This window comes from Plecotus auritus (assembly GCF_963455305.1).
Source record: "Plecotus auritus genome assembly, chromosome: 8".
In the NCBI taxonomy this organism is placed as follows: Eukaryota; Metazoa; Chordata; class Mammalia; order Chiroptera; family Vespertilionidae; genus Plecotus; species Plecotus auritus.
Window position 1 is genome coordinate 67,643,466 of NC_137782.1, and position 26,898 is coordinate 67,670,363.

Genomic DNA, 26,898 nt, shown 5'->3' on the forward strand with positions numbered 1-26,898 from the left:
ATTAAAACTTCCCACAAATGCTCTTTTTTTGGGCACGAAATTCGACATTTTTAAGCCTAAAAATATCTATGATGTTAACACCTTCAGCAAATTTGACATATGAAGTTTTGAAGCTTGCTGTCAATACAACAAAATAGCATACATATCAAATCGTATATATATCAACATATGTGTAACTCCATCTATTGAAAAAAATCCGCATTATTAACTGGGTACAATTCGCATTATTAACTGGTACACCTAGTATACTACACCTCAATAAAAGAAAGAAGAGGATATAAGAAAATACACCTGGCCCACCCAGTGTGGTTCAGTGTTTGAGCATTGACCTATGAATCAGGAGGTCAGGGTTTGGTTCCTGGTCAGGGCACATACCTGGGTTGTGGGCTTGATCCCCAGTAGGGGGCATGCAGGAAGCACCTGATCAATGATTCTCATCATTGATGTTTCTATCTCTCTCTCTCTCTCTCTCCCTTCTTCTCTGAAATCAATAAACATATATTTTAAAAAAAGAAAATACACATGTATCTGATCATTTGCACAAGATACAGAAAAGATACACCAGAAACTGAAGAGATTTGTTACCAATTGGTAGTAAAGTGAATGGAAAAAGAATGAAAAGAAGGGAGGAATGAGAACAAGTTAGTAAAAAGCAAAGAGAGACATATCACTGAGTAGACCTTTTTGAATATCTTTCACTCTTAGAACCAATAATAAGAGAAGAAAAAATAATCTAAAAAACTGAAAAGTGCATCAGTGACAGATGGGACAACTTCAAGTGGCCTAATATAGAGGTATTTGAGTCTCTAAAAGAAAGGAGGACAGAAAAAATTTTTCCAAACTTGATGAAAACTATAAATCCACAGATCCAAGAAGCTCAACAAAATACAAGTGTAAGAAATATGGAGAAAATTACAGCAAGACATATCATAATCAAATTATTAAAAAAACCAGTAATAAAAGAGAAAATCTTAAAAGCTACCAGAGGAAAAAAAATCATCTGTTATGTACCAAAAGAACAAAGATAAAGATGAAAGACTTCTCATTAGAAACAATGCAAGTGAGAAAGACAGTGGACATCTTTCAGGGGCTGAAAATAAAAAAACGGTCAACCTAGAATTCTATAAATGAAAAAAACATCTTTCAAAAATGAAGGTGAAATAAAGATTTTTGTTCAGACATACAAAAGCTGGAAAAATTACTCATCAGAAGATTCACACCACAAAAAAAAATTGAAGGACATCCTTTGGGGAGAAGTAAATCAGAACAAAGGGAAACCTGGGTCTACATAAAGGAATGAAGAGCACTGGGAAGAGTAACTACATGGGTAACTAAGTAAGATTTTACAATTATTTAAATCTTTTTTTGTTTTTGTTAATCCTCACCTGAGGATATTTTTCCTTTTTTTCCTTTTTTTTTTTTTTAGAGAGAGTGGAGTATGTGTGTGTGTGGAGGGCGGGGGGGCGGGGGGAGAGAAACAACTATGTGAGAGAAACACATCAATCAGTTGCCTCCCACATAAGTCCTTGACAGGAGCTGGGGATCAAACCTGCAACCCAGGTATGTGCCATTGCCCGAGAATAGAACCTACAACCCTTTGGTACTTGGGCACACTGGCCAGGGCTAAATCTTTTAAATAATATTTTAAAAGAGCAAAAAGTAAGTATTTAAACCAAAATAACAGCAATATATTGTGAGTTTTCAACATGATGCAAACTCAAAATGCATGATAACAAAGATCAACTCTGGATAAAGCACAGGAAACCTAAGGACCTACAGTGCAAGCCCGCCGTAGGCTCAAGTGCAAGCTCAAGATTGCTCTTCTGTTCCTTCCTGTTGACTAGATTTTGGGATAGTCCTGTGGCTTGGTCCTTAATTTAGATACTTCAGTCTACTCACAGAGTGAGTCTTAGCCAGAACCTAGTAACTTCACTACTGTTTGCCAAGAAAGGAAGCTTGGTGTTACTTTGAGGTTCAACTGACAAAGATGTACTACTCACTGGTGGAGAATTATTCCTAGGCTTATTAGTTAATGCCTAATAGAATTCCTAGCTGACAGAGGCACCACCACACTAAAAAATGAGTGAACTTACAGAAAAGCACAGAACTGCCCCCAACTTTTTATATAGAGGTTGGCATGGGGTTAAAAACTTCTTTATGGCATGAGACAAAGCTTAAGAAAATGATAACCAAAACAAATTAGCATTGGTAGTGTTGTATTCTGGAAAAAAAATTAAGTAAAGATAAATAATAAATCAATCAATTTCTTCTTTCCCTTAGATCCTTCCCATACATACCTCACCCGCCTGAGATTCAGAAAGTTCCAGCAGGAAAGGAATTTCCGTGTCAAAATTAGCGAAGAAGCTAGTCCACTGATGTTCAAAAGCCATCAAATCCTAGGGAAAAAATAAAAAGATAATGCATTTAGTTATTTAAAGAAGGTACTTTAGAAAATCTGAATCATGAAGCTGCATCTGATCTCAAATACTAGACCAATTAAATATGTTGTTTTTAAGAGGTGGTAGTAAACCACTGATACATGGTATCACTTGGATGGACCTCAAAAAATGCCAAGTGAAAGAAGCCAGCTGGCCACCTGGCATATGGTCCATTTATATGAAATACCCACAAAAGACAAATCTATAGAGGTAGGAAGTAGATTGTGGTTTGCATGGGCTGGGAGTGGGAATGAACACTATGGAACTTTTTGGGTTGATGAAAATGTTCTAAAATTTAATCCTGGTAATAGCTGCAGAACTTTGTACATTTACTAAAAATTATTGAATTGTACACATAAAAAGGGTGATTTTTTTGGTATATAAATTATACTCTAATAAAACTGTGTGTGTTTTTTTTAAGGAACACATATATTTTATTTTATTTTTATTTTTTTTAGTATGTATTTTATTGATTTTTTACAGAGAGGAAGGGAGAGGGATAGAGAGTTAGAAACATCAATGAGAGAGAAACATCGATCAGCTGCCTCCTGCACACCTTCTACTGGGGATGTGCCCGCAACCAAGGTACATGCCCTTGACCGGAATCGAACCCGGGACCTTTCAGTCCACAGGCCAACACTCTATCCACTGAGCCAAACCGGCCAGGCTAATAAAACTGTTCTTAAAAAGGATAGTAATGGCCTCCAAGTGCCTTACTTTTATTTTATTTTCTATTAACTTATTTTTTATTGATTTTTAGAGAGAGAGAGAGAGAGGGAGAAACATCAATTTGTTGTTCAACTTACTTATACACTCATTGGTTGATTCTTGTATGTGCCCTGACTGGGGATCGAATCCGCAATCTTGGCGAATTGGGAAGAGGCTCTAACCAACTGAGCTATCCGAGCAAGGCTCATTAATGTAGCTTTTATTTTTTATTTTATTTTTAGTTATATAAAATATCACAGATTCCTTTCATTCAAACAAGTTCACTAAAAGTATGTACATATATACATACATACATATATATAGACATATGTGTACATTTTTTTGCTTTAAATATAAAGTTACTGTGGGATGTGAATTGGTGGGGAAATACTACTTTATTTCAATTTAGAGTTTAACCAATTCAGAACTAGTTGATTGTAGATTGCAATTCTAGGTTCACTTGAAGTTTCTGCTACTCAATATTCTTTAAAAATTTTTAATTCATTTTTTATTTTTCAATTACAGTTGTCATACAATGTCATATTAGTTTCTGATGCACACCCTAGTGATTACACATTACATAACTTACTAAGTAATCAATCCAATTAAGTCTTGTACCCATATGATACCATACATAGTTATTAGAATAATAGAGGCCCAGTGCATGACATTTGTGCACTGGGGGAGGGGGGGTTGTCCCTCAGCTTCTGGCTGAGTGGCATTCCTCCTGTGGGAGCACACTGACCAACAGGGGAAGCTCCTGCACTGAGTGTCTGCCTTCTGGTGGTCAGTGCACATCATAGCGACCAGTTGTTCTGCTGTTTGGTTGATTTGCATATTAGGGTTAATATATAGGATTATGGACTATAGTATTCCCTGTACTTTATATCCCCATGACTATTCTGTAACTACCAATTTGTACTTCTTAATCCTTTCACTTTTTTCACCCATGCCCCCAACCCCCATTCCATCTGGCAACCATCAAATGTTCTTTGTATCTATGAGTCTGTTTCTATTCTGCTTGTTCATTTATTTTGTTTTTAGATTCAATTGTTGATAGATATGTATCTATTGCCATTTTATTGTTCTTATCTTTTTTTTCCTTCTCCTTCTTAAAGAAAACCCTTTAACGTTTCATGTAATACAGGTTTGTTGGTAATGAACTCCTTTGGTTTTTCTTGTCTGGGAAGCTCTTCATAAGCCCTTTGATTCTAAATGATAGCTTTGCTGGGTAGATAATCTTGGTTGTAGGTCCTTGATTTCCACCACTTTGAATATTTCTTGTCACTCCCTTCTGGCTTGCAAAGTTTCTGTTGAGAAATCAGCTGACAGTCTTAAGGGAGCTCCCTTATAGATAGCTAACTGCTTTGCTCTTGCTGCTTCTAAGATTATCTCTTTTTTAAAAATAATTTTTAAAAATGTTATTTATTGACTTAGAGAAAGAGAGAAAGAGGGAGAAGGGGAGAAGGGGAGGGGAAGAGAGAGAGAGAGAGAGAGAGAGAGAGAGAAACACTGAGTTGTTTCATTTATTTATGCATTCATTGGTTGCTTCTTATGTGTGTCCTGACTAGGGATCAAATCCACAACCTCGGCACATCAGGACAATGCTCCAACCACCTGAGCTACCTGGCTGGGGCTGGATTCCTTTTGTGTTTAACCTTTTATGCATTTTAACTTTGTGTGTTGGAGTGGGCCTCTTTGGGTTCATCTTCTATGGGACTCTCTGTGCTGCCTGGACTTGTATGTTTATTTCCTTCACCAGGTTAGAAAAGTTTTCTGTCATTATTTTTTAAAATAGGTTTTCAATTTCTTGCTTTCTTCTCCTTCCAGCACCACCATGATGCAAATATTGGTACACTTGAAGTTGTCCCATAGGCTCCTTACACTATTCTTATTAAAAAAAATTTTTTTTTTGCTGTTCTGATTAGGTGGGTTCTCTCTCTCTCTTTTCTTTCTTCTTTCTTTTCTTCCTTACATTCCAAGTCACTGTTTTATTTCTTGGCTTCATCTACTCTGTTGATTCCCTATAAATTATTCTTCATTTCAGTTAGTGTACCCTTCATTTCTTACTGGTTCATTTATTTTTATTTTTATGGTTTCCATGACCTTTTTTTTTTACGCTGTTGAAGCTCTCTCTAAGTTCATTTATTCCTTCCCCAAGTCACTAAAATCCTTATAACCTATGTTTTGAACTCTGAATCCAATAGATTTCTTGTCTCCATTTTGTTTAGCTCTTTTTCTGGAGTTTTGCTCTGTTCTTTCATTTGGAACACATTTCTTTGTTTCCTAAATTGGGGAAATTCCTGTGTTTTTTCTATGCATTCTAGGTAGAGCTGCCACATCTCCTGGGCTTGGTAGAGTGACCCAATGTAGTAAGTCCTGTAGGGTTCAGTGGCACAGCCTCCAGGTTCACCCAAGCTGGACACTCCAGGTGTGCCCCCTGCCCCAACCCCATGTGGGCCATGAATACCCTTCTCCTATTGTATTTGAGCCTTGGTTGCTGTTGGCACATCAATAGCAGTAATTTATCCCAAGGTCTATCAGCTGTAAGGACTGGCTGTGATGCAGGGCCCACCCCATGGAGCAGGACTTACTTCAGTGGGGGCTCTGGTGCCCACTGAGTGTCCTCCTTAAGTGTGTCGTTTATGGAGATGGGTGGGTGGTACTTCAACATGGTCTGAATCTGTCTATCAGGTGTACTGGCTCTGGGGCCTCTAGAGCAGCAGTTGAAGTCTGGAAGATTGGTGACCGCTGCTCTGAGAGATGCAGGCCAAGGTCAGCCTGCCTATATTCTGCCTAGGGTCATCCGGCATAACCTACAAAGCAATCTGCAGATGGCTGCTACTTGTGCAGGGCTTGGAGGTGCCTAGGAGAGGCCAAACTTCAAACCAAAGCCAGTTGCTGCTACTGCCAGGCCTGAGGCCACTTAGCTAGTGGTACAGGGCACATTGAGGCCAGATGCTGCTTGTTTGAGAGATTTTGTGTACGTCTGAAGCATGAACCAAGAGGCCATTCATATGCAAAAGCCACTGGAAGCAGCATGGGTGGGCCTGCAAGTTGGTGAGGTGGGGTCTCAGGGAATCATGAGGACAGGCCAACCAGTATGTCAGGTTGGTGGAGACTCAGGTATGGCACCTGCCTGCTGGCTCTGTGGGGGGATGGCTTAGAAAAGGAACAATGGCCCCTGCCAGCACTTCTGGTGTGGAGAAAGCTTCCCCTCCACTTGCCCCGATGCCAGACAGTTCAGTTCCTCCCCATATGTCCCTGGTGCCCTTCGAGCTGCTGCCCTAGCACTGGAAGTCAGAAAGAATGAGTTGGAATAAATCTGTGAGGGCCCTTTAATAGGAACTGCCTGGGACTCCAGCAGCCCTCTGTCTCACTCAGCCACAATACCTGCTGGTCTACTGGTTTTGATAGCCAGAACTTATGGGGACTCCTCTTCCTGGCACAGAAACTCTGGGCAGAAAGGCCAGGTATTCCTTGCTCTTCAGGCGGAACCACTGCAGTGGAGATATCGTTCCCAATATTTATCCACTTCACATGGGTGTGGGACCAGCCTGTTCTGCATCTCCACCCCTCCTACCAGTCTCAATGTGGCTTCTTATTCAAATCCTTAGTTGTAGGACTTCCATTCAGCTAAATTTCAGGTGGTTCTGAATGATGGTTATTCTGCAGTTTAGCTGTAATTTTAATGTGGTTGTGGGAGGATGTGAGTATCACACTTTCCAAGTGCCTTACTTTAGCAACCCTTGTTGGAGAGAGGGAGTTGTTTATTTATTTAGTTAGTTAATTCTCACCGGAGGATATTTTTCCATTGAGTTTTAGAGAGAGTGGAAGGGACGGGGAGAGACAAAGAGAGAGAAACATCAATGTGATAGAAAGACTGGTTGCCTCCCGCATGTGCCTGGACTGGGGTCAGGGATTGAGCCTGCAACAGAGGTGTGTGCCCTTGACTGGAATCAAACCTGGGACCCTTCAACCCACGGGCCGATTCTCTATCCAACCCAGCTAGGGTGAGGGAGCTATTTATGAGGCACCTACAGGATGGTACATCTAGTGCCAAAAAGGTCATAACAAAGGTTCAAGGGCAAATTAGTTGACTTTAGTTAGAAGTTCGGTGGGTCTTGAGGTGGCCAGTGGCCCAGGGGTCTCGCCTCCCTCACAACCTCTTTTTAGTGGTCGCAGGAGTATAAATAACTCTGCACCTTTCCCAGTTGACTCTCCTCTATGTGCAGCCTTCCTTCTTCTATCATCCCAGCTGCCTTTCAGTCTCCTCTCTAATTTCATTTCTGTTCCCAACCACTACAAACTGCTTTATGCTTCTGGCTATTCTTTAAGGCACCATCAGTTAACCAAAAAACACCAGCTATGACTTGCTTACGATACAACATCTTTGTACTTATTTTGAAGTTGCTGATAATTTGTACTCAAATTGGACAGTCGTCTTCACTGTCCATCTCACAGTGTAAGTGTATGTAAACTGGGCATCCAGCCTAATGCCTTGCTCACAGGAGGCATTCTGTTTGCTGTACTAAAACTGGCTGGACAGATCTATGCTCTCATCCATTCTTCTCTTCCAGGTGAGAATACACAACTACTCAGACCTGTGGACTCTGTATTAGCTATGTACTGACTGTACTTCTGAACTTAGGCATAAAGCACAAGGGACCTTTGCTAGGAATACTTAATGTAAACAACATTCTCAAGCGGCTTCACTACTTACTGCTCAGATGATCTACATTTTATTTAGATGTGTGTATTCATGTATACACATATATGTATACCAGAGGCCCGTTGCATGAAGATTCGTGCAATAGGCCTTCCTTCCCCTGGCTGCCAGCACCGGTTTTCCTCCAGTACCCAGGACCCAGGCCTTCACTCCGGCCGCATCGGAGAAGCCAAGCCTCGAGGCTTCTCCTCTCCAGCTGCAGCGGAGAAGCCAAGCCTCTTTAGTCTTCACTCTGTGCCTGTGTATGCAAATTAACCTGCCATCTTTGTTGGGTTAATTTGCATACTCACTCCTTATTGGCTGGTGGGCGTTGCAGCGGTATGGTCAATTTGTATCTTTCTCTTTTATTAGTGTAGATTATATATAGATTATATACATATATGTAAAATTATTTTCAGTAATCATGTAGGTGACAGTTCTGATAGTTTCTTTTAAAAATATATTTTTATTGATTTCAGAGAGGAAGGGAGAGGGGAGAGAGAGAGATAGGAACATCAATGATGAAAGAGAATCATTGATTGGCTGCCTTCCACATGCCCCCTACTGGGGATTGAGCTGGCAACTCCGGGAATGTGCCTTTGGTAGGAATCAAACCTGGGACCCTTAAGTCCACAGGCCGACACTCTATCCACTGAGCCAAACCAGCTAGGGCCTGATACTGTTTTCTGAATGTTTTATATATAATGTAGGATAAAAAAAAATCAGATATGCATTTATATACATGCACATGGGGAGGGGAAGTAGAAGAGGGTAAAGGGAGAGAGAAACAATGAATTTCCTAGCTCTGTTCACTGAAGAGATCTAAAAATAACAAGCAAACCAGGAGCAATAAGTATTCCTATCACCTAGATTGTGGTATTGAAATATTATTTCCCACTCAAAATTTACTAGAGGTATGACCAATTCCAGGTCTGAATTAACTGAGCCTCAAGATTCAATCATCATAGTCAGGAAATATGGAAGACGGGGGCAGGGTGTGTAGAAGATGTTAAATTACATCATGGGAATGCAATCAACAAAATCTCAATGAGAACAGCTACAAGACAAATGATCTGTTTTTTTTTCAACAAAAATTTAGCAGTGGAGATGGGGGAGGAGACTGGGGAGAAATGAAGAGATGGAAAGGAAACCTATAGATTAAAAGAAACCTAAAATATACACCCAAGTAAAGCTAAACTATGTATTTATGGAAGTACATTTGGATGATTAAACTGCAAAAAAAGTGAGGAGATTGCCATAAAATTCATGACAGTGTTATTCTTGGTGGAGGAGAAAGGAGGCGATAGATTGCTTCTGAGGTAGCTAGTATGTTTCTATTGCTTCATAATAATTATTAGGTTATACTTTAGTTTTATGTTGTTTTCTGAGTCTGTGTTATTTTAATAAAAAGTCTACAAAAACACAATATATATTTGTTACAGAAAACTAAGAAAATAAAGTATAGACATCATTATCAACATTTTGTGAAATACTCTCTCATCCTATTTTTTTATATATGTATTTTATATACACATATATATACTTGTAACTGGTAATCTACAATTGCCTGGGTCAGACTGTCTTGCCATACTACCTCTGTGCTTTGTTTAAGATCTAGACCCACTACTATCAGGTCTAATCAGTGGCCCTGATCCTACCTAAGTCCAGAACAGTCTTCCCACTTTGGCATTGGATTACTCCCACAGGGCCTCCTGGACACTGGAGAGAAGTACACTCCCTATTCTTCCAGCACTCTAACCAACCAAAGACCTTCAATGTCTGTCCAACTCATTTAGTCCTAGATCCACTCCCCATTTCTACCTGGCTACCACTACAACTTAGCACTGAGAGTATGTTTAAATTCAGAAAGACCTGTGCTGGAACCTTTGCTCTCCCTCTTACTGGCTGTGCAACCTTGCAAGGAAATTAACTCTCTGAGCCTCAGATGCCTTAAATGTGTAATGGGGGACTACTATCTTACAGAGATATCACAGGAATTAAATGAAATAACCTATATAAAGTACTTATTACTAGGCCTTGCATAGATGTCTATCATACTTCTCGACTTCTCTGCCTCTACTGTCAGCCAGCCCAAGTTGGCTGAGAACATTTGAACCTCCCCCTTGACTTTCTGACATTTGTCTGCTCTCTCTCTCTCTCTCTCAGACACCCATAATGCAAATTACTAGCCTCATGGAAGCCACATCGGAGGCTGTCCAATCCAGTGGAGGTATGTGCCTCGCTTGCTTGGCTCCGTCCAACCCTTGGGTAATAACAGAATGCTTCACTTTATTAAGCTTAGAAAAACAAAAAGAACCAATATAGCTATTAATACAGGATACTTTTATTTTGTTTTTCAATTGTATTTGGAAACAAGCTCAGAAGGTATGTTTCCATTTTAGTGGCCTACATGGTAACACCTATCTTTTTTTTAATTTTAAAATTGATTTTTAGAGAGAGAGGAAGGAAGAGGGAGAGAGAAACATCGATGTGAGGGTGCAACATGGGATTGAGCCCACAATCCAGGCATGTGCCCTGACTGGGAATCGAACAGGCAACCCCTCGATGCATGGGATGATGCCCAACTAACTGAGCCACACTGGCCAGGGCAGGTGACACCTATCTTGGTTCGGATCTATAACAAGAACAGTTATACAGTTGCACAGTAGCCATTCTCTATGTGAAAAACATTGTATGCTTTGGGGGGGGGTACACATAAGAAGACAGGTACTTTGCCCCAAGAAGACTTCCCTGACAGAGGTGGATGTGTCAGCACTAATTACAGAATAAGGTAGGATAAACTGTTAAATACTACTTTCAGCTCCACGCTGTGACTAAATTGGAAGATGAAGCCCTGGCCAGTGTGGCTCAGTTGGTTGGAGTGCCATCCTATATACCAGAAGGTGGTAGGTTCCATTCCAGGTCAGGGCAGGTACCCAGGTTGTGGGATTCGATCTCCAGTTGAGGCACATATAGGAGGCCACCTATTTATATTTCTCTCTCATATTGGTTTTTCCTTCTCTCTTTCATCAATAATAAAATAAATGAAATGGAAGATGCAATAAGTTTTCACACTAAAAATAATTAGTATTATATTTGAAACGATCACATATATACATACATACATACAGTATTCTGCTGCCCCTAACCCCTCTGCCTGCCAGCCTGATCACCCCTAACTGCTCCTGGGACCACTTTGTAGATAGGAGACTGAGGCACTGAACAGTAATGTGACCTGCTTGAGTATGCAATACTATCAAGTAGCAAAAGTGGAAATATAGCTAGGTAAGAGATACCCAGAGCCTGCGCGCTTTCCACCAGACACACTCTTCTCTTTTTCCCAGCACACTATTTCGTGCATTTCTGGAAATGGATACTGTGCATGTACGTGGAACTGGTCAGTTGAATCTCATGATGAAGAAGGGAAAGTCTATCTGCCCATACTCTTCCAGGTCAAATCCAGACAAGCCCAGATAGATATCAAGGTCAGATAAGCAGCAAAGGTCTGAAAACCCCAAGAAACATGCTACTGTGCCTTGGCACTTGGCCAGCGGGGAAGGATGTTGGCCCTAGGCTGGCACGGGCAGTGGTAGCTCTCAGGTGGTTCAAAGGGGGAAAAGAAGATAAATTTTAATACTTAAAATTACTTTAAAGAATTATATAAAATGAAAATGAGACTATGAAAATAAGTAAAATAAAAATACCAGTAAGACTACCACTTGAAGTTTCTAATACACAGAAACACAAACTGTTTTACAAAGATGGAAATATACTCTGCTCTTTTAGTGTTCTCACCAAACATGTTTCTATGTCAAATCTCAGAGGAGTCTGCATTTTCGCTCTATGGTATGTGACCAAGAAGCATGGAACTATAGGTTCTCTGTCCATCAGTGATTGACCATTAAGAATCGAAGCCTAGATGCCAATTCTGGCTATAAGATTAAAGGTCTTGGCAAAGGGAAAGTACATAGGAAAAAGAAAAGTATTTAGATGGTAGAGAGAAAAAGGGGTTTTAGAGAAGTTTGGAGACTATGAAGCAAGAGAAGAGAGAAGAAAAAAATAGCTCTTAAAAATTAGATGGATGTGAATTGGAGCCCTTTTAAATAATTTTTAGAGACACAAGTAATGACTAGAATTGCATTTTTATTTCTTTTGGTTGTTGGACATGGATTTTATTAACATTTGCAGACTTATCACAAGAGATCCCTGAACAAATTTATAGTCATTTTTATACATATTTATTTTATTTTGGGATTCACTGAGCTTCTTGGATCTATGAATTGATGCATTTCATCAATTTGTAAAGTTCTTGGACATTACCAATCCAAATTTCCTGCCCTATTTTCTCTCTACTCTCCTTCTGGGACTCCAAATATACTATGTTAGATCATTTGACATTGTTTGACAGACACTGGATGCTCTACTCCCTTGCTCTTTTTTTCTTTGTCCTTCAGTTTATAAACTTTCTACTGACCTATCTTCAAGTTCACCGAACTTTTCTTCTTTGGTATCTAGTCTGCTAGTAAGCCAATTTTATACATTCTTCTTTTCTGATATAGCATTTTCCATTTCTAGCTTTTCCACGTGTTTCTTTTTATAGTTTTCAGGTCTGATTAAATTCCTCATCTCTTCATGCATGTTGTCTCCTTTTTCTTCCATATACTTTGGAATTTTTATTAGTTATTTAAATTCATTGGTTAATTTCAACATTTGGGTCTGCTTCTATTGAGTATTTCCTTTCTTGACCCCGATCATATTTTCTTGCTTCTTCATATTTTATAACTTTTAAAAAAATCATATGCCACTCATTTGGTATGAAAGAACAGTAAAAAAAGATAAATAATATTTACCTCTAGGAAAGGGCACACACTTTCTTTTGTCAGGACACTAGAGTAGAGATCTAAGTCAATTCAATATATAATTGGCCTGGGTCTGGGTATTATTGCATTTTTAGTTTTATTTTGTTCATCACTAAATTAAAATATTTTGAGGATGGGTATGAACTTCAGTAGAAACTTTGCTCAGAGCACTGGCCAAGATTCTAAAAATCTCTTTGTGTTGTGTAGCTGAACCACAAGCTTTCTGGACTATCACTCCCTGCTTTACAAACTGGCTACTAGTTTTTGGGGTTGCTAAGGAGTTCTCTTAGCTCTCCAGTCCCCTTGAATCTTTCTATGTAAGGAGATCCTTCTCTATCTTGCTGCCTTACCCCCAGCCTTAAGAGGGTAGCTACTTACACGTTGTAAATACCTGGAATGCCTTCAAAGGGTTGCTCTCAGTTCTTCTGATAGTTGAGTGTCAAGTGCCTTAAGGGGGATGGTTCTCAACTTCCTTGCCTGCCCCCCCCCCACCCCCCGCCTTTGGTGACTACCTGAGCACTATGGGATACAGTTAATGGCCTGTAACAGCTCTTTTAAAGGTCAGATGATTTCTACTTATCCCTGTCTATGATGGATTCCTCTTCCTTCTGCTGCTCCACCAGAAATCAGAACAGCATCCCATAAAGGGCCCTACATTTTCTGAAACAGTTCTTTCAGCTTTCTTTGGATCTTCAGCTTGCTAATGGTTTTATTTTTAAACTATTATTTTGTTGCTTATTCAGGCTTTTTTGGTTGTTAGGGTGATAGCAATGATTTCTTTTGACTTTCCATATCCCTAATTGGGAGTGGAAAACCCTGGCCACTTTTTTTCTTATTTTGTGAATAGCCAATTCCTGCTGTCCCCCAATTCTCCCTGTTGTATTTTTCTTAATGATTTGTAAGAGCTCTGTATAATGTAGTGGATATAAATGTGCTCAGTCACATTTTGGTAGAAGACATATCATCTTACTTCAATACTTCTAAATAAAATTAAATCTGGCTCTGAGCCATCACTCTTTCAGATAGATGAGAAGTTCACTAGTAGACACTAAAAAGGTTTCTTTCCACTTCTTTTAATTTTAATTTTAATTTTATTTCAGAGAGGAGGGGAGGAGAGAGAGATAGAAACATCAGAGATGAAAGAGAATCATTTATCGGCCGCCTCCTGCACACCCCACACTTCATTTGAAGGGGATTGAGCCCACAACCCGGGCATATGCCCTGACTGGGAATCAACTGTGACCTCCTGGTTCACAGATCGACCACTGAGCCACGCTGGCCAGGCATCCACTTCATCATGATATCACCTAAGAATACCAAGCTCATGGAAAATCATAAAGACAGGAAAAGGCTTAACATTAAGCCCATGGTGATTATCACTGTTGCTTCTTTAGTCGTATGTCACTGTTGCAACTGAAGATGTCACAATTAAAGATGTCCTACTAAGTGTCCCTTTTTCACTGACTCCAAAGATGCTTGCAGTGTTCTCAAAACTACCATGCTATATCTAGCCCCCATGTGTGACCTAAAGCTTCCTCACACTGAGGGCACTGCATACAAGGGGAGCACGGGTCTCAGACACTTTTAGAAACTCCTAAACTATTTACCTCTCTTCTCTATCTGTGGTTACACTTTATCATTCTTATTATACTACTAGAGGCCCGGTGCATGAAATTTGTGCACAGAAGGGGAGTCCCTCAGCCTGGCCTACACCCTCTCCAATCTGGGACCCCTTGGGGGATGTCTGACTGCTGGACAGTTGGACATCCCTCTCGCAATCCAGGACCGCTGGCTCCTAACCACTCACCTGCCTGCCTGCCTGCCTGATCGCCCCTAACCACTCTCCCTGCCTGCCTGATTGCCCCTAACCACTCTGCCTACCTGCCTGATTGCCCCGAACCCCTCTGCCTGCCATCCTGATCACCCCTAACTGCTCCCCTGCCTGCCTGATTGCCCCTAACCACCTCTGCCTTGGCCCCCACATCCGGGACCCGGGCTTCCCTACCTCTGGCCGACCACAGGCACCTAGGACCCCTGGCAGCTCAGCCCAGGCTGGCCGCAGGCACCTGGGACCCCGGCAGCTCTGCCTGGGCCGGCTGCAGGCACCTGGGACCCCCAGTGGCTCGGCTCGGGCGGCTTTGCCCAGACCCGGCTTTGTCAGGAAGGACGTCCAGTCTAATTAGCATATCACCCTTTTATTAGTATAGATTAATGTTGTAATTTTTTGCATTTTTCACTTTTTTTCCATAATTAGGATAGCCATAGGTAGTTGATGATGATGATGACTATGTGTTTTTTTTTTTAAAAAAAACAAACAGTTCAGTTTTATTTTTCTTTTATAGTCCTATTTGATTAGAAATGTTTTAACAGAGCCAAAACTGGTTTGGCTCAGTGGATAGAGCGTTGGCCTGCAGACTGAAGGGTCCCAGGTTCAATTCCGGTCAAGGGCATGTACCTTGGTTGCGGGCACATCCCCAGTGGGAGGTGTGCAAGAAGCAGCTGATCGATGTTTCTCTCTCATCGATGTTTCTAGCTCTCTATCCCTCTCCCTTCCTCTCTGTAAAATATCAATAAAATATATTTAAAAAAAAAAAAAGAAATGTTTTAACAGAATGAATGTTCAGTTTTATCAAATGACTTTTGTCACCTATGGGGTCATAAATGGCTCCAAGAAGAAAAATTAGTACAATTATTACATTAATAGATTTCCTGATATTAAATATTGAACCCTTAATAAATCCTACTTCATTAAAGAACATGCTTTTATTTTTAAATATGTATTTATTGATTTCATAGAGGAAGGGAAAGGGAGAGAGAGAGAAACATCAATGATGAGAGAGAATCATTGATCAGCTGCCTCCTGCATGCCTCTTACTGGGGATCGAGTCCACAACCCAGGCATGTGCCCTGACCAGGAATCGAATCATGACCTCCTCATTCATAGGTCGAAGCTCAACCACTGAGCCATGCCAGCCAGGCAAAGAACATGCTTTTAACATGATACTGGGTTCTGTTTGCTAATATTTCACTTAATACAGGCATTGATATTTGTGAGACTGGTGTGTTGTTTTTATTTGGAGGGCCTTGATATTATAGCTAATTTCATTTGAAGGCTATAAGCTTTCTTTTTCCATGCATATCTATCCTTGATCACTGAGAGACACTACTGAGCTGCTTAACCAAAGTATCTATTCCTTAATTTTGTTTGTTGCTCCCCATTGTGAATTGCTCTTTCTACCCTGAATTTTTCCTTCCAAGTTCAGATGAAAAATTAATGCCTGACTCTCTAATCCAGGACTTCGTAAATTATGGCCTGTGGGCAGGCCACATATTTTTATAAATAAAGTTTCCCGGTAATAGTCACACCCATTAGTTTAAGCATTATCTGCAGCTGCTCTCAGGGTACACAAACCTAAAACATTATTATCTAGTCTTTTATAGAAAAAGCTTGCTGACCTGTGCTTTAATCCTTTATTCCTTTAAGCCATACCCCATCTTTTTTATCTTTTCATGCCAGAGAAAGAATAGAAAAAGTCACCCTCACAATTGTTTTCCTAAAGTCCAGCCCAATAGAAAGAATGTCTTTAGATGAAAACCTAAACCCTGGACCAGGCCGGCGGCCTTGGTCTCACCTAAGGTGAGGTTTCCTCAGTGTAGAAAGGTAGTATCACTTTTCCAGGTCCCCTTCTACCCTCAAGGAGTTCAAGAAACTGCTCAATTCTTTGACTAAACTAAACTAAAATATATTCTGCATTTCTTCAAGTTAAAGAAAATTAGTAAATAAGAGTAATATTTGTAAGTAAAATACAGTTTGGCTCCTTACTTTTGAAAGCAAACTCTCCAGAGACATAGGATCCATTTTGCTGTAGACATTCCATAGATTCAAACTCACATCCTGCAACTGCAACACAAGGGCAAACATTTAAAATAATAGTCAATATCATTAGGGCAATCCAAATTATTTTCTGACATTCAGAAATGACTATCTTTGAGAAAACTCAAGTGATTAGAATAATAAATGTTACTTTTATCAGTCACATTAGAACGTATACATATTAATAAATGATGTCCCATTCAAGAAAACTACCTTTTCAGAAACTTTAGTACATTTTAAAAATATATATCTATTTTATTGCTTTCAGAGAGGAAGGGAGAGGGAGAGAGAGACAGAACCATTGATTGGCTGCCTTCCGCAAACCCCCTACTGGGGATCGAGCCCACAACCCGTGAATGTGCCCTTGACCGGAATCGAACTGGGGACCCTTTAGTCCATAGGCTGATGCTCTATCCACTGAGCCAAACTGGCTAGGGCCTTTAGTACATTTTTTAAATATCTTCAATGATGGGCTTACATATATACATACAAATGCACATATATATATACTTTTTTGCCCTTGTTTAAAATAAAATTTTAATTAAAATAATATGTCCATGGTTTTAAAAAATCAAATAGTACTCCCATACTGCAACCTTTCACAAACCTCACTCCTAAGAGGCAACCACTTAAGTCTTTCAACATTTCCTTCTGGTAGTTGCCTCCATATTTTATTATGATATACCTATATCTCTATTTTTTTCTTTCCTTATTTTAATTATTTATTCATTTATTTTTTAAAATTTATCTTTATTGTTGAAAGTATTACAGATGTCTCCTTTTTGCCTGCACCCACCCTCCCGCTCCAGGACTTCACCACACTATTGTCTGTGTCCATGGGCTATGCATATGTGCATATAAGTGTTTTGGTTCTCTTCCCACACACCCATATGTTTTTATTTTCTTGATTTACCAATTTAGAAAATAAATGTTGACTTATGGCGAAGATATAGCTTTTCTACAATGATCCTCATACCCATACATTTTCTCTACGCATACACAGACACTCACACAACCTAACATCATCTAATACCTTAATATGATTTTTGGTTATACCAGTAATTATTGTTTATAATATTAATACCGTATGTATTTTATTTATTGGAGGCCAGGTACATACTATACTACTACTTGCTTTTTAAAAAATATATATTTTTACCCTTTTCAGAGAGGAAGGGAGAGGGAGAGGGAGAAAGAGAGAGATAAACATCAAAGATGAGAGAGAATCATTGATTGGCTGCCTCCTGCATGCCCCCTACTGGGGATCAAGCCCACAGCCTGGGCCTGTGCCCTGACTGGGAATGGAACTGTGACCTCAACCACTGAGCCATGCCTGCAGGGCAATGTTTGTTGTTGTTTTTTAAAAAAAATTTCTTCTCTTCTGATATCATTGCTCTATCTTTCTGGAACTTACACTTGTTGGATATCAGATTTCGTGGGTCAGTTCTGCATGTCTTAACTTTTTCTCATATTTTCTATCTCCTTGATTGTATTAATCTACATTTTGTAGAGATTTCCCTAACTTTACCTTCCAAGTCCTCTATGATTTTATCAATTAAAATTTTCCAGAGTGATTTTCCTTACATTTCTTTACACAACAAAACACTTGTTCTTTGGTTGCCAAAAAATCTTAAATTTCTCTGGGCATCCTAAGGAGAGTTTGTGCCTTAAGTTTCCTGTATATCTTAAATTATCTTGGGGTCTTATTCAGTTGGTCCTTTTTTTAAAATTTGTTCTTTTTTTTCTTTTAGGTATTTAATACAATGTCTCGTGATCTTTGGTGGCCTGCTTGTATTTTCAAATGGAAAGGCTGACTGGAAGCTTTATGCTCTCAGCAGAGCTCGTCAACTACCAGGAAGTTTTTTTTTGGGAGAACAGACAGGGAGGAGGCTGTTATTCCAGGATCCCTACCCACTTATACTCTGAATGTCAAGATGTGGAGGGCTTTATTCTCAGGCAAGAAATGCTACACTAGCCAGTGCGTTCTCTCTTTTTTTGTGTGTCTTGTTTTTCACTTTCTTTAGAGAAACCCACCCACTCACCCTGTTCCTTGTTTTTCCTAGGGTGGAGGTGGCAGTTGGTAAATGCCTCGTTGCCTGTCACTTGGGAGACAGTGGCAAGGGTGTGGGGAAGGAGGCACAAACTATTATATAACAACTTTCAATTAATCCCTTGATTTTCAATACTACCAATTTCCATCCTTTATCCCCCATTTACTCTTCTCCTTTATTATTGATTTAATCCAGTGGTTGGCAAACTGCGGCTCGAGAGCCACTTGCGGCTCTTTGGCCCCTTGAGTGTGGCTCTTCCACAAAATACCACAGCCTGGGCGAGTCTATTTTGAAGAAGTGGCATTAGAAGAAGTTTAAGTTTAAAAAATTTGGCTCTCAAAAGAAATTTCAATTGTTGTACTGTTGGTATCTGGCTCTGTTGACTAATGAGTTTGCCGACCACTGATTTAATCTATTTGGCCTCTTCCTCTGTATTCTGGAACAGCTTTTTAAGAGAGTCAAATGATTAGATTTTTGTGGGGTAATGGATTTGGTTTCTTTTTTTTTTAATTCAAATTTTAATTCTATTAATGAATTTTGAGACTTATTATAATCTTTCCTTGGATGTCATCCATCTCCCTTAATTTGCTTGCCCTATCTACCATATCTCATTTCTTTTTACAAACTCCATTCTTAAAAAATACAGAAGAGGTATTTTTCTCAATTTTTATTTTCTGGAGAAATCTTTTTTTAAAAACATGCTGGACTGCATCTAATATGCTATGGTCTCTTTCTTGTATTTGCTAAATTTTTTCATAAATCTTATTCTACTTTTCAATACAAAGATCTCATGTACTGAAAGGTGAATAAATGCTCACTATATGGTTACCCTCGTTATTCAGAAGTTTGCTCTTAGAATCCTCTCCTTGGGGAGCTAGTTGATGTAAATTTATATTACCAGGTCACAGTTCCAGCAGCTGGAGAATAAGAAAAAAGAGGTTGGAGGCAGGGAAAGCCATAGCAGAGGAACTTCCCTGTACTGCTTCCCAGGAAGAGTTCTCTATATTCATAACTGAGCTTGGCCCAGCCTAAATACCAAGTGAATGCTATGTAGAACTGGGCTTCCTTTCTCATGCTGACATCAGGGATAAAACATCCTCTGAATTAACAACTTCCTTCTGAATATGGCCATGCAATAAAACAGAAGTTAAAAAAATTAAGTTATATATATATATATATATATATATATATTTCTGTAGTTCTCCTTCTCTTAGCCTTTGATATGTGAATCAGAGTGGAGGAGAGTGTATAATACAGAGCTGATCAGTAGGCAACACTGCTCCATACCTTAAAGGACTGGGAAGGACAGGGTAAGGGGAACTGTGATTGGGGGGTGTAGTGGGGAATGAGATGGAGACACAGGAAAGTATTTGAGAGAATGAAAGTTAGCAGCTACAGAGAAGAGCAGGATCTGAGAAAGGGATCTTAAGATACTTTTTTTTACCTCTCCTGCCCTTCCTGTGTCCCACCTCCTCTGCTGTTACTGTATGATGTATATGCTCCTTCCTCCTCACTGCACATCCCACCCCCGAAGAGCACTGCCCTACAGTAAAGATCTACACTGCCCTGTAAAGGTTTTTTGGGAGGCAATTTTACTCCTTTGGGTTGTGATTTCATGGTGTGATGTACCTTAAGGCAGGAGCCAGAGGGCTGCCTCATTTGGGTTGCATGAATCATGCAGCTTCCTAGTGCACTGCTTTCCAATGCTAATCTAGCAGCAAACCAGGCTTTGAAGTCAGACTCCCTGGACTGAACCCCAGCCCTGCTGCTCTGTGACTTTGGGAAGTTCATTTAACCTCTCTGTAAAATACAGATGGTAACAGTACCTACTTCACAGGGTTACTGTAAGAATTAGTCAATTCATATAAAATGGTTAGGATAGTGCCTGATATATAGGAGGCACCCTATAAACGCCCAGTTTATATAATTAATTAACAATAAATATTATCATTATTGCTAAAAATATGAACTTTCTCTATCTCCTATGGCATTGTCTCCATTCTAGCCCCTACTCTTCTAAATTAGAGAGCATCACTTCCTATTAGGGCAGGTTCAACACAGCCTGCTGATGCTCTGTGAGTTGTAGTCCATGTAGGAATACTGTGGGTTTTAGAGCAGGAAAAGTGGAGTCAAGTGGTATGCTTCTCTTCAGCACTTCCCTACAGCCCACGCTCATCCACATTACAGAGTCTGCCAGGCAAACCTCCATTTATTTCCTAGGTACCCTGCTACTTCTCAGAGGAGGGTAAGAATTAGCACTGGGCCTTGCTTCCAAAGGCCCCACTTACTCTGTCCCTAATAGTATGCCTTCTTCTCCTGGTTTCCTGTGTTGGGAGCAGGTCATCTTAGTGGGAGGTACTTGGGAGGCAAGCAGATCCTGTGGTGACGCTACTAACGTACCGAGCCATCCTCCCTAATATGCACTCTGGATGATCTCCTCTCCCAGACTCACTCATTAACCCACTTACCAAATATTTATTGGTCATCTCCTAGATACAGAGAATACTAAAATAAAAGGTACTGTTCTTACCAGAATAGCTAACCCTTTTATTTCTCTAGTACACGGTAATTATACAAAATTCTGCACTGCCCCTTTCCTTGCTCTTAAATAGTTCTCAAATTATATGAATATCTGAGAAACAAATAACAACAAAAAGAACAAAAAGACACTGCTTTTGTTCTCAAGAAGCTTCCAGTCCAGAGTCCAGGGGCAGGTGGTTGGGTTGGTGAAAGGAGGTACATGACAAATGTATAATAACACAAGATGATAAGTACTGTAAGAGGAGTCAGCTTAGAAATCTACAGGAGTAGACTGGAGAACAGTGAACTCAGAATGGAGAGGAAGGAGGACAGAGAAGTCCAAAAAGAAAGAACACAGGAGCTTGGTTTGGGACTAGCCTTAAACAGAAACTATTTTCCATTTCAAGTCTTTTAACTTGCTTCGTGTTGCTGGGAGGTGACTGACAGCTTTTCAGAGTATTATAGTGATGCACACCCACATTAAGGGCCCTTCATAAAAACCAAGCATACTACTTTTTATACATACCTCATATTTCATGGTAAAAAATCCATCCCCTCCAATGCCCTCAAGTGCAAAGGCCTGTACAATTGGCCATTTCTCCACTACAAACATATCAAATATCTGCAAGTGACCTAGAGGAATCAAATACAACAACATGTATCAAATACCATCCTGGATATAACAGTCTAAACCTGATCTAATGTGGTTAGACAGGCATCATTTCTCACAAGTTCACCACAGCCTCATCTAGCAAAATAAAATTGAAACAGATCAAATGGTTAGGTATTAACACTAGAAATACGAAGTTAAAGCCAAGGAAAATTCAAACCATAAACAAGTTACATAGATTCAGATTTATCTATAGTATATTTTCACATTCTGGTTTCCTAACCAAGCAAGCAAATAAATAAATAAATAGTGGCCTATTACATCTGACTTGCATCAGTTAGTGGATATAATTATTAACAGACCCAAACTTGGCTTCTCTCCCTTAAGAAACATATCCAAATAACTTCCTCAAGGGAAAATTACCAAATCAAAGATTTTCCTTTCTTGTAACAGTATCTTCAATGTGCAAGCTTTTTTGTAAAATAAGATATACTAGTAAGCACTATTAAACTTGATTTTTTTCCTATATTTTTACCCATCATTTTTGAGACTCACTGTCAGCATATTTTTGTTACCCGATTACTATTTCTTATTACCAAGAGGCCCCACATCTACACTCTATGTACAATAAGAAGTACACACTAGATGGCAACTGTGTAAATGCCTTAACAGTTTTTCTATCAGACTGTAGGTGGCCTCCTTCGCTGCTGCAGAAACTTCGGTTATGAATACAAGCTTACATAGTTCCCAAATTCCTTTCTGCTTCAGCCTCTGACTTTAGTGACAATAGATCAATGGGTTTCCCAGCTGAATGCTTCCAATGAAAGGAGAAGTAGGGACATGTGATTCACATTCCATCCAAGCAAGGTTAAAACGGCTCACTGTCAGACACACTCACCTTGGGAGCTATAAGGAATACCAATTCTACTACAGTCTCGAACCATGTCCACAAAGCTGGCAATTTTAAATTCTTCTGCAGCTTCCTCATCTTCATACTAAAGAGGGAAGTTGAAAGGAAAACAGGTTCTTATAAGACATCATGCAAAGTTCCATATTTTCTCTGCATTTTACCAGAGTTGCCTCAAGTAACACTTATAGAAGACTGTACCCAAGAGGGTGTTTCCAAAGCCACATTTTATGTTTGCTGTTCAAAAACACTGCCATTCCCTTACCTCACACCAATGCCCTCAAGTGCAAACCAACTCAAAATGGACCAGAGATCTAAATGGAAGAGCTAAAACTTGTCCTCAAAAATTCCCCAAATACTTATGGAAATGATTTTTGATATATATCAGGTCACAATTTCCATGAAATCCTAAATCTCAAATCCCAATCTGATTCCCAGCCTAACCTTGAAATGGGCCCAAAGGGAAACAGAAACAGATACCAAGAAATCAAAACACATAAATATCAGAAAGCTTATGTAATTCTCCTAGAGAAGTATGTAGGCACTAAGCCCCTGAGAGAATGTGTGCAGGCTGGTAATGAAGCAGGGTAGGAAGGCAGCTTCATAAGCCTATACTAAGTCCCAATTTTGAAGAGTCCCTTCTGTCTCCTTCAGGCATACAATTTATCCATAAGGTAGCTGCATAATGAAATATAAGAAGTTCCACATTCTGCAATTTGACTTTTTTAGGGACTCCCGTTCCAGATCTACACTTTCTTTCTTTTTTTAAAATATATTTTTATTGATTTTTTACAGAGAGGAAGGGAGAGGGAGAGAGAGCTGGAAACATCGGATGAGAGAGAAACATCGATCAGCTGCCTCCTGCACACCCCCTACTGGGGATGTGCCCGCAACCAACGTACATGCCCTTGACTGGAATCGAACCTGGGACCCTTCAGTCTGCAGGCCGACACTCTATCCACTGAGCCAAACCGGTTAGGGCCAGATCTACACTTTCTTGAAAGAATATTCTTAAGAGTGTCTCTAAGTGCCTATTCTATCTTTTCTCCTTACCTCATTTTCAGTCATGCAGTGCAAATGCAGATTTCTCCAATGTGCCACACAGGGTAAGAGATAGCGATAGTTTACAGGATTACAGTATAGATGGATACTGTCTGATTTAATTAATATAATTACATCTGTAAGAGAAACAAAATTAATAAAACACAAGATTGTTAAAGGCATTTTCTTTAGACAATTTCTTCCCACATAGTTAGTAAAACCATTAAAACAATTTAGCAGAGACAACATAACAAAACTCTAAACTGAAAAATTTTTAATCTGGCAGTGCACTACAAAATGACTGAAGAATAGTCAAGTTTGGATAGCAAGGAATTCCTCGTCCCCATGTGACGCTGCTACAACTGTGGCTCTCTAGAGATGGCAATGCAGGTACAGGATAAGTAAAAAGAACATCCTTCAGGGTGTTTTGCAAAAGCGCTGCATAGTCAAATCTCTGGTACCAAACTCAGCTATGTACTTCACTGCAGAGATAAATTCCAAATAGACACTCCAGAGCCTAAAGCAAGTGAGGCAGGAAAACAGTAGCGAATATGTCCAGTGGCTAGTTCTCCTACAGACGTCAGTGTCTAAGGCTCTTGGCTGCTGGCTCACTGGGCTCAAGGGACATTGTCTATTAGCTTTGGGAAGGGTTATTGTGTACAGGGGTGAACTCTATACACAGGAAAGGCTGGAAGGAAGGAAGTAGGGGCAGGTGGACAGGGCTTCTAGAAATAGATCAGCAGCTCACAGATTTAAGGAATAACCACCCAGGGGTGGGTCAAATAAATAAAGCAACCCAGGAATGCAAATAAACTCAGAAAACTAAAAGAAGAGCCATGGAATGGGGCAGGACTATTAAAGCAGTTTGAATACTGAGAAAGAAAGCAGTCATAACTTCCAGAAGAAAATCAGAGGCTCCATCCCATGGCTCCTCAGAGAGCAGACCATTAACAAGATGACATAGGAAAGTTGCTGGAGGAGGTGGCTGAGGCAGAAGGTTTAGGGCAATGCCAACACAGTAATACAGTGTGACAGACCATAATCCACAAAAACATGAGCCAAATTAATACTGATCATAGCTGACCACTGCTAGGTGCCTCTTGAAATAAAGTTCCATGCTGGTGGCCTTTTAAACCACTCTGAGCTGCACACCTGGTCAGATGTTCTAGGGAACACAGTATGGAGCAGCTTCTTCACTGTTGACTATTGGGTAAGCCCTGGAGTCCAAAGGTGGCAATGGGTGGGAAAGGGCCCCCTCTCATCTGCCCATTTTCCTTACATAGGCCCTCTAAAAGCGCCCTGCCTTAAATCACATGTACATCGCCTGCTGAGGAGGGAAGAGTCTGATGTCACTTAGAGAGCCCAAGGTATTTTCTGTGTAGAATATACTCTGATACAGCAAAGAACTAAAAAGAAGTATTACAATAGCTACTAAATCTAATTAAACACTCTGAGGACTTCTTAGGGCTGATGTCATCACTGTGAACAACATTTAATAGAGTACATAGTCAGGTAAGAGAATTAGATAAAGATGTAAACTATTTTAAAAGTTTCTTTTTAAAATAAGTCCTTCGTGTTGGCCTCTTTTCCTCTCATATAATAATTAGAGACTGAAATGTAGAAGCATAAATCCGGCGATCTCAGCTTTCCAACTACTTGAATTTAAAAGATAAATTTATTAATTTTGAAGAAAATGCTCATTTCATAAGCACCCATTGTACCAGGTGACAGGATAAACAAAGGAAAAAAAGTGCACACCTTTGAGGTTTTAAACCATTTCCTTAATTTCAGTACTACAATGTCCTTAGCAATCTTGGTTGCAGTGAAATGTGTGGCTGATATGAGTATCTGTCTTTTTATAACTCTTTAAATGAGCTGCCAAGATAAAGTCTTTCCAAACCAGTAGATGCTGTACAGTGTAAGGAAACTTTTTTTTAAAAAATAAAAATCTGAAACTATATTTGAATGGAAAAGAATTTAATGGAAGAAAAAATTTCAGCTTCTTTCTGCACTTCCATAAAGAACAAAACCTTTAATCATTCCACAGGGATAGACACTACTAAAGAATTAGATACTCCTATTCTGTAGACAGATACTACAGACGATTTTCACATATAGACCAGGGTTTTCCAACCTCAGCACTACTGACAGTTTGGACCAGATCATTCTTTGTTGTGGGGGGCTGCCCTATGCCTTGTAGGATGTTTAGTAGCATCACTGGCCTCTAACCACTTAGTCTAGTTGTGACAATCAAAAATGTCTTCAGCCCTAACCGGTTTGGCTGAGTGGATAGAGTGTCGGCCTGCGGACTGAAGGGTCCCAGGTTTGATTCCAGTCAAGGGCATGTATCTTGGTTTCGGGCACATCCCCAGTAGGGGGTATGTAAGAGGCAGCTGATTGATGTTTCTCTCTCATCGATGTTTCTAAATCTCTCTCCCTCTCCCTTCCTCTCTGTAAAAAATCAATAAAATATATATTTTTAAAAATGTCTTCAAATATTGGCAAATGTCTCCAGGAGGATAAAACTAACCCCAGTTGAGAACCACTGTACCAGATCCTCACAGTAATATTATATCAACATCAGATGTTTGCTTTCATGCGCCCCCCAGCTGCTTCACAAGAGCTTTCTGTCTCCTGTCCAATTTGATTAGTCTATTCCTGTGTCTCCTGACCCGTCTGGCAGACAAGTCATGATGCTAAGTATGTGATATCAGAGATATCTCCTGGGCATCAGCCCACGGCAACATCAACACAGGGTGAGTGTCTCAGAGCTGAGGAAAAGGGAATGTAAGCAGAAAGCCTTCATTGTAGTCATGGAAATCGTCATGAATTCAAGTCACACAGGAAACAATTCCCAAAGACAGAGCAGGACAAAGGGCCCTTGTTCCTAAGCTGAAGATCCACATGAAATCTTCCTTGTAGGAGTATCCTGCAGGCTCATCTTTGACTCACAGCTGAAAGTGCTTTCACAGGACAATGCACATAATCTGAACCTCCCACATGTAGAGGCAGTAGGCAATTCAGAGGAAAACTAGTATCTTGTCAAGATATAAAGCCAAACATTGATGCTTACTTTTTTTCTCTATAGCAGAATTACCCAGTAAACATATTCTTGAAAACTACTTGTTGCTAGTCTCTTATCATCCAGCAGGTGACCTAAAGAGCATATTCCAGCAAAGAAG

General features: G+C 39.9%; 1 protein-coding gene across 3 annotated transcripts in view; it reads right to left on the reverse strand.

The window, feature by feature from the left end:
* DNAAF9 (dynein axonemal assembly factor 9) overlaps positions 1–26,898 on the reverse strand; it is a 136,609-nt gene that overhangs the window by 84,224 nt on the left and 25,487 nt on the right. For all 3 annotated transcript variants that reach the window (XM_080685377.1, XM_080685376.1, XM_080685378.1), the window contains exons 4-8: positions 23,729–23,853; positions 22,667–22,763; positions 21,685–21,791; positions 16,537–16,614; positions 2,298–2,396 (exon numbers count right to left, since the gene is read on the reverse strand). In XM_080685377.1, coding sequence (XP_080541503.1) covers positions 2,298–2,396; positions 16,537–16,614; positions 21,685–21,791; positions 22,667–22,763; positions 23,729–23,853 — 506 coding nt within the window. The remainder of the gene's footprint in view (positions 1–2,297; positions 2,397–16,536; positions 16,615–21,684; positions 21,792–22,666; positions 22,764–23,728; positions 23,854–26,898) is intronic.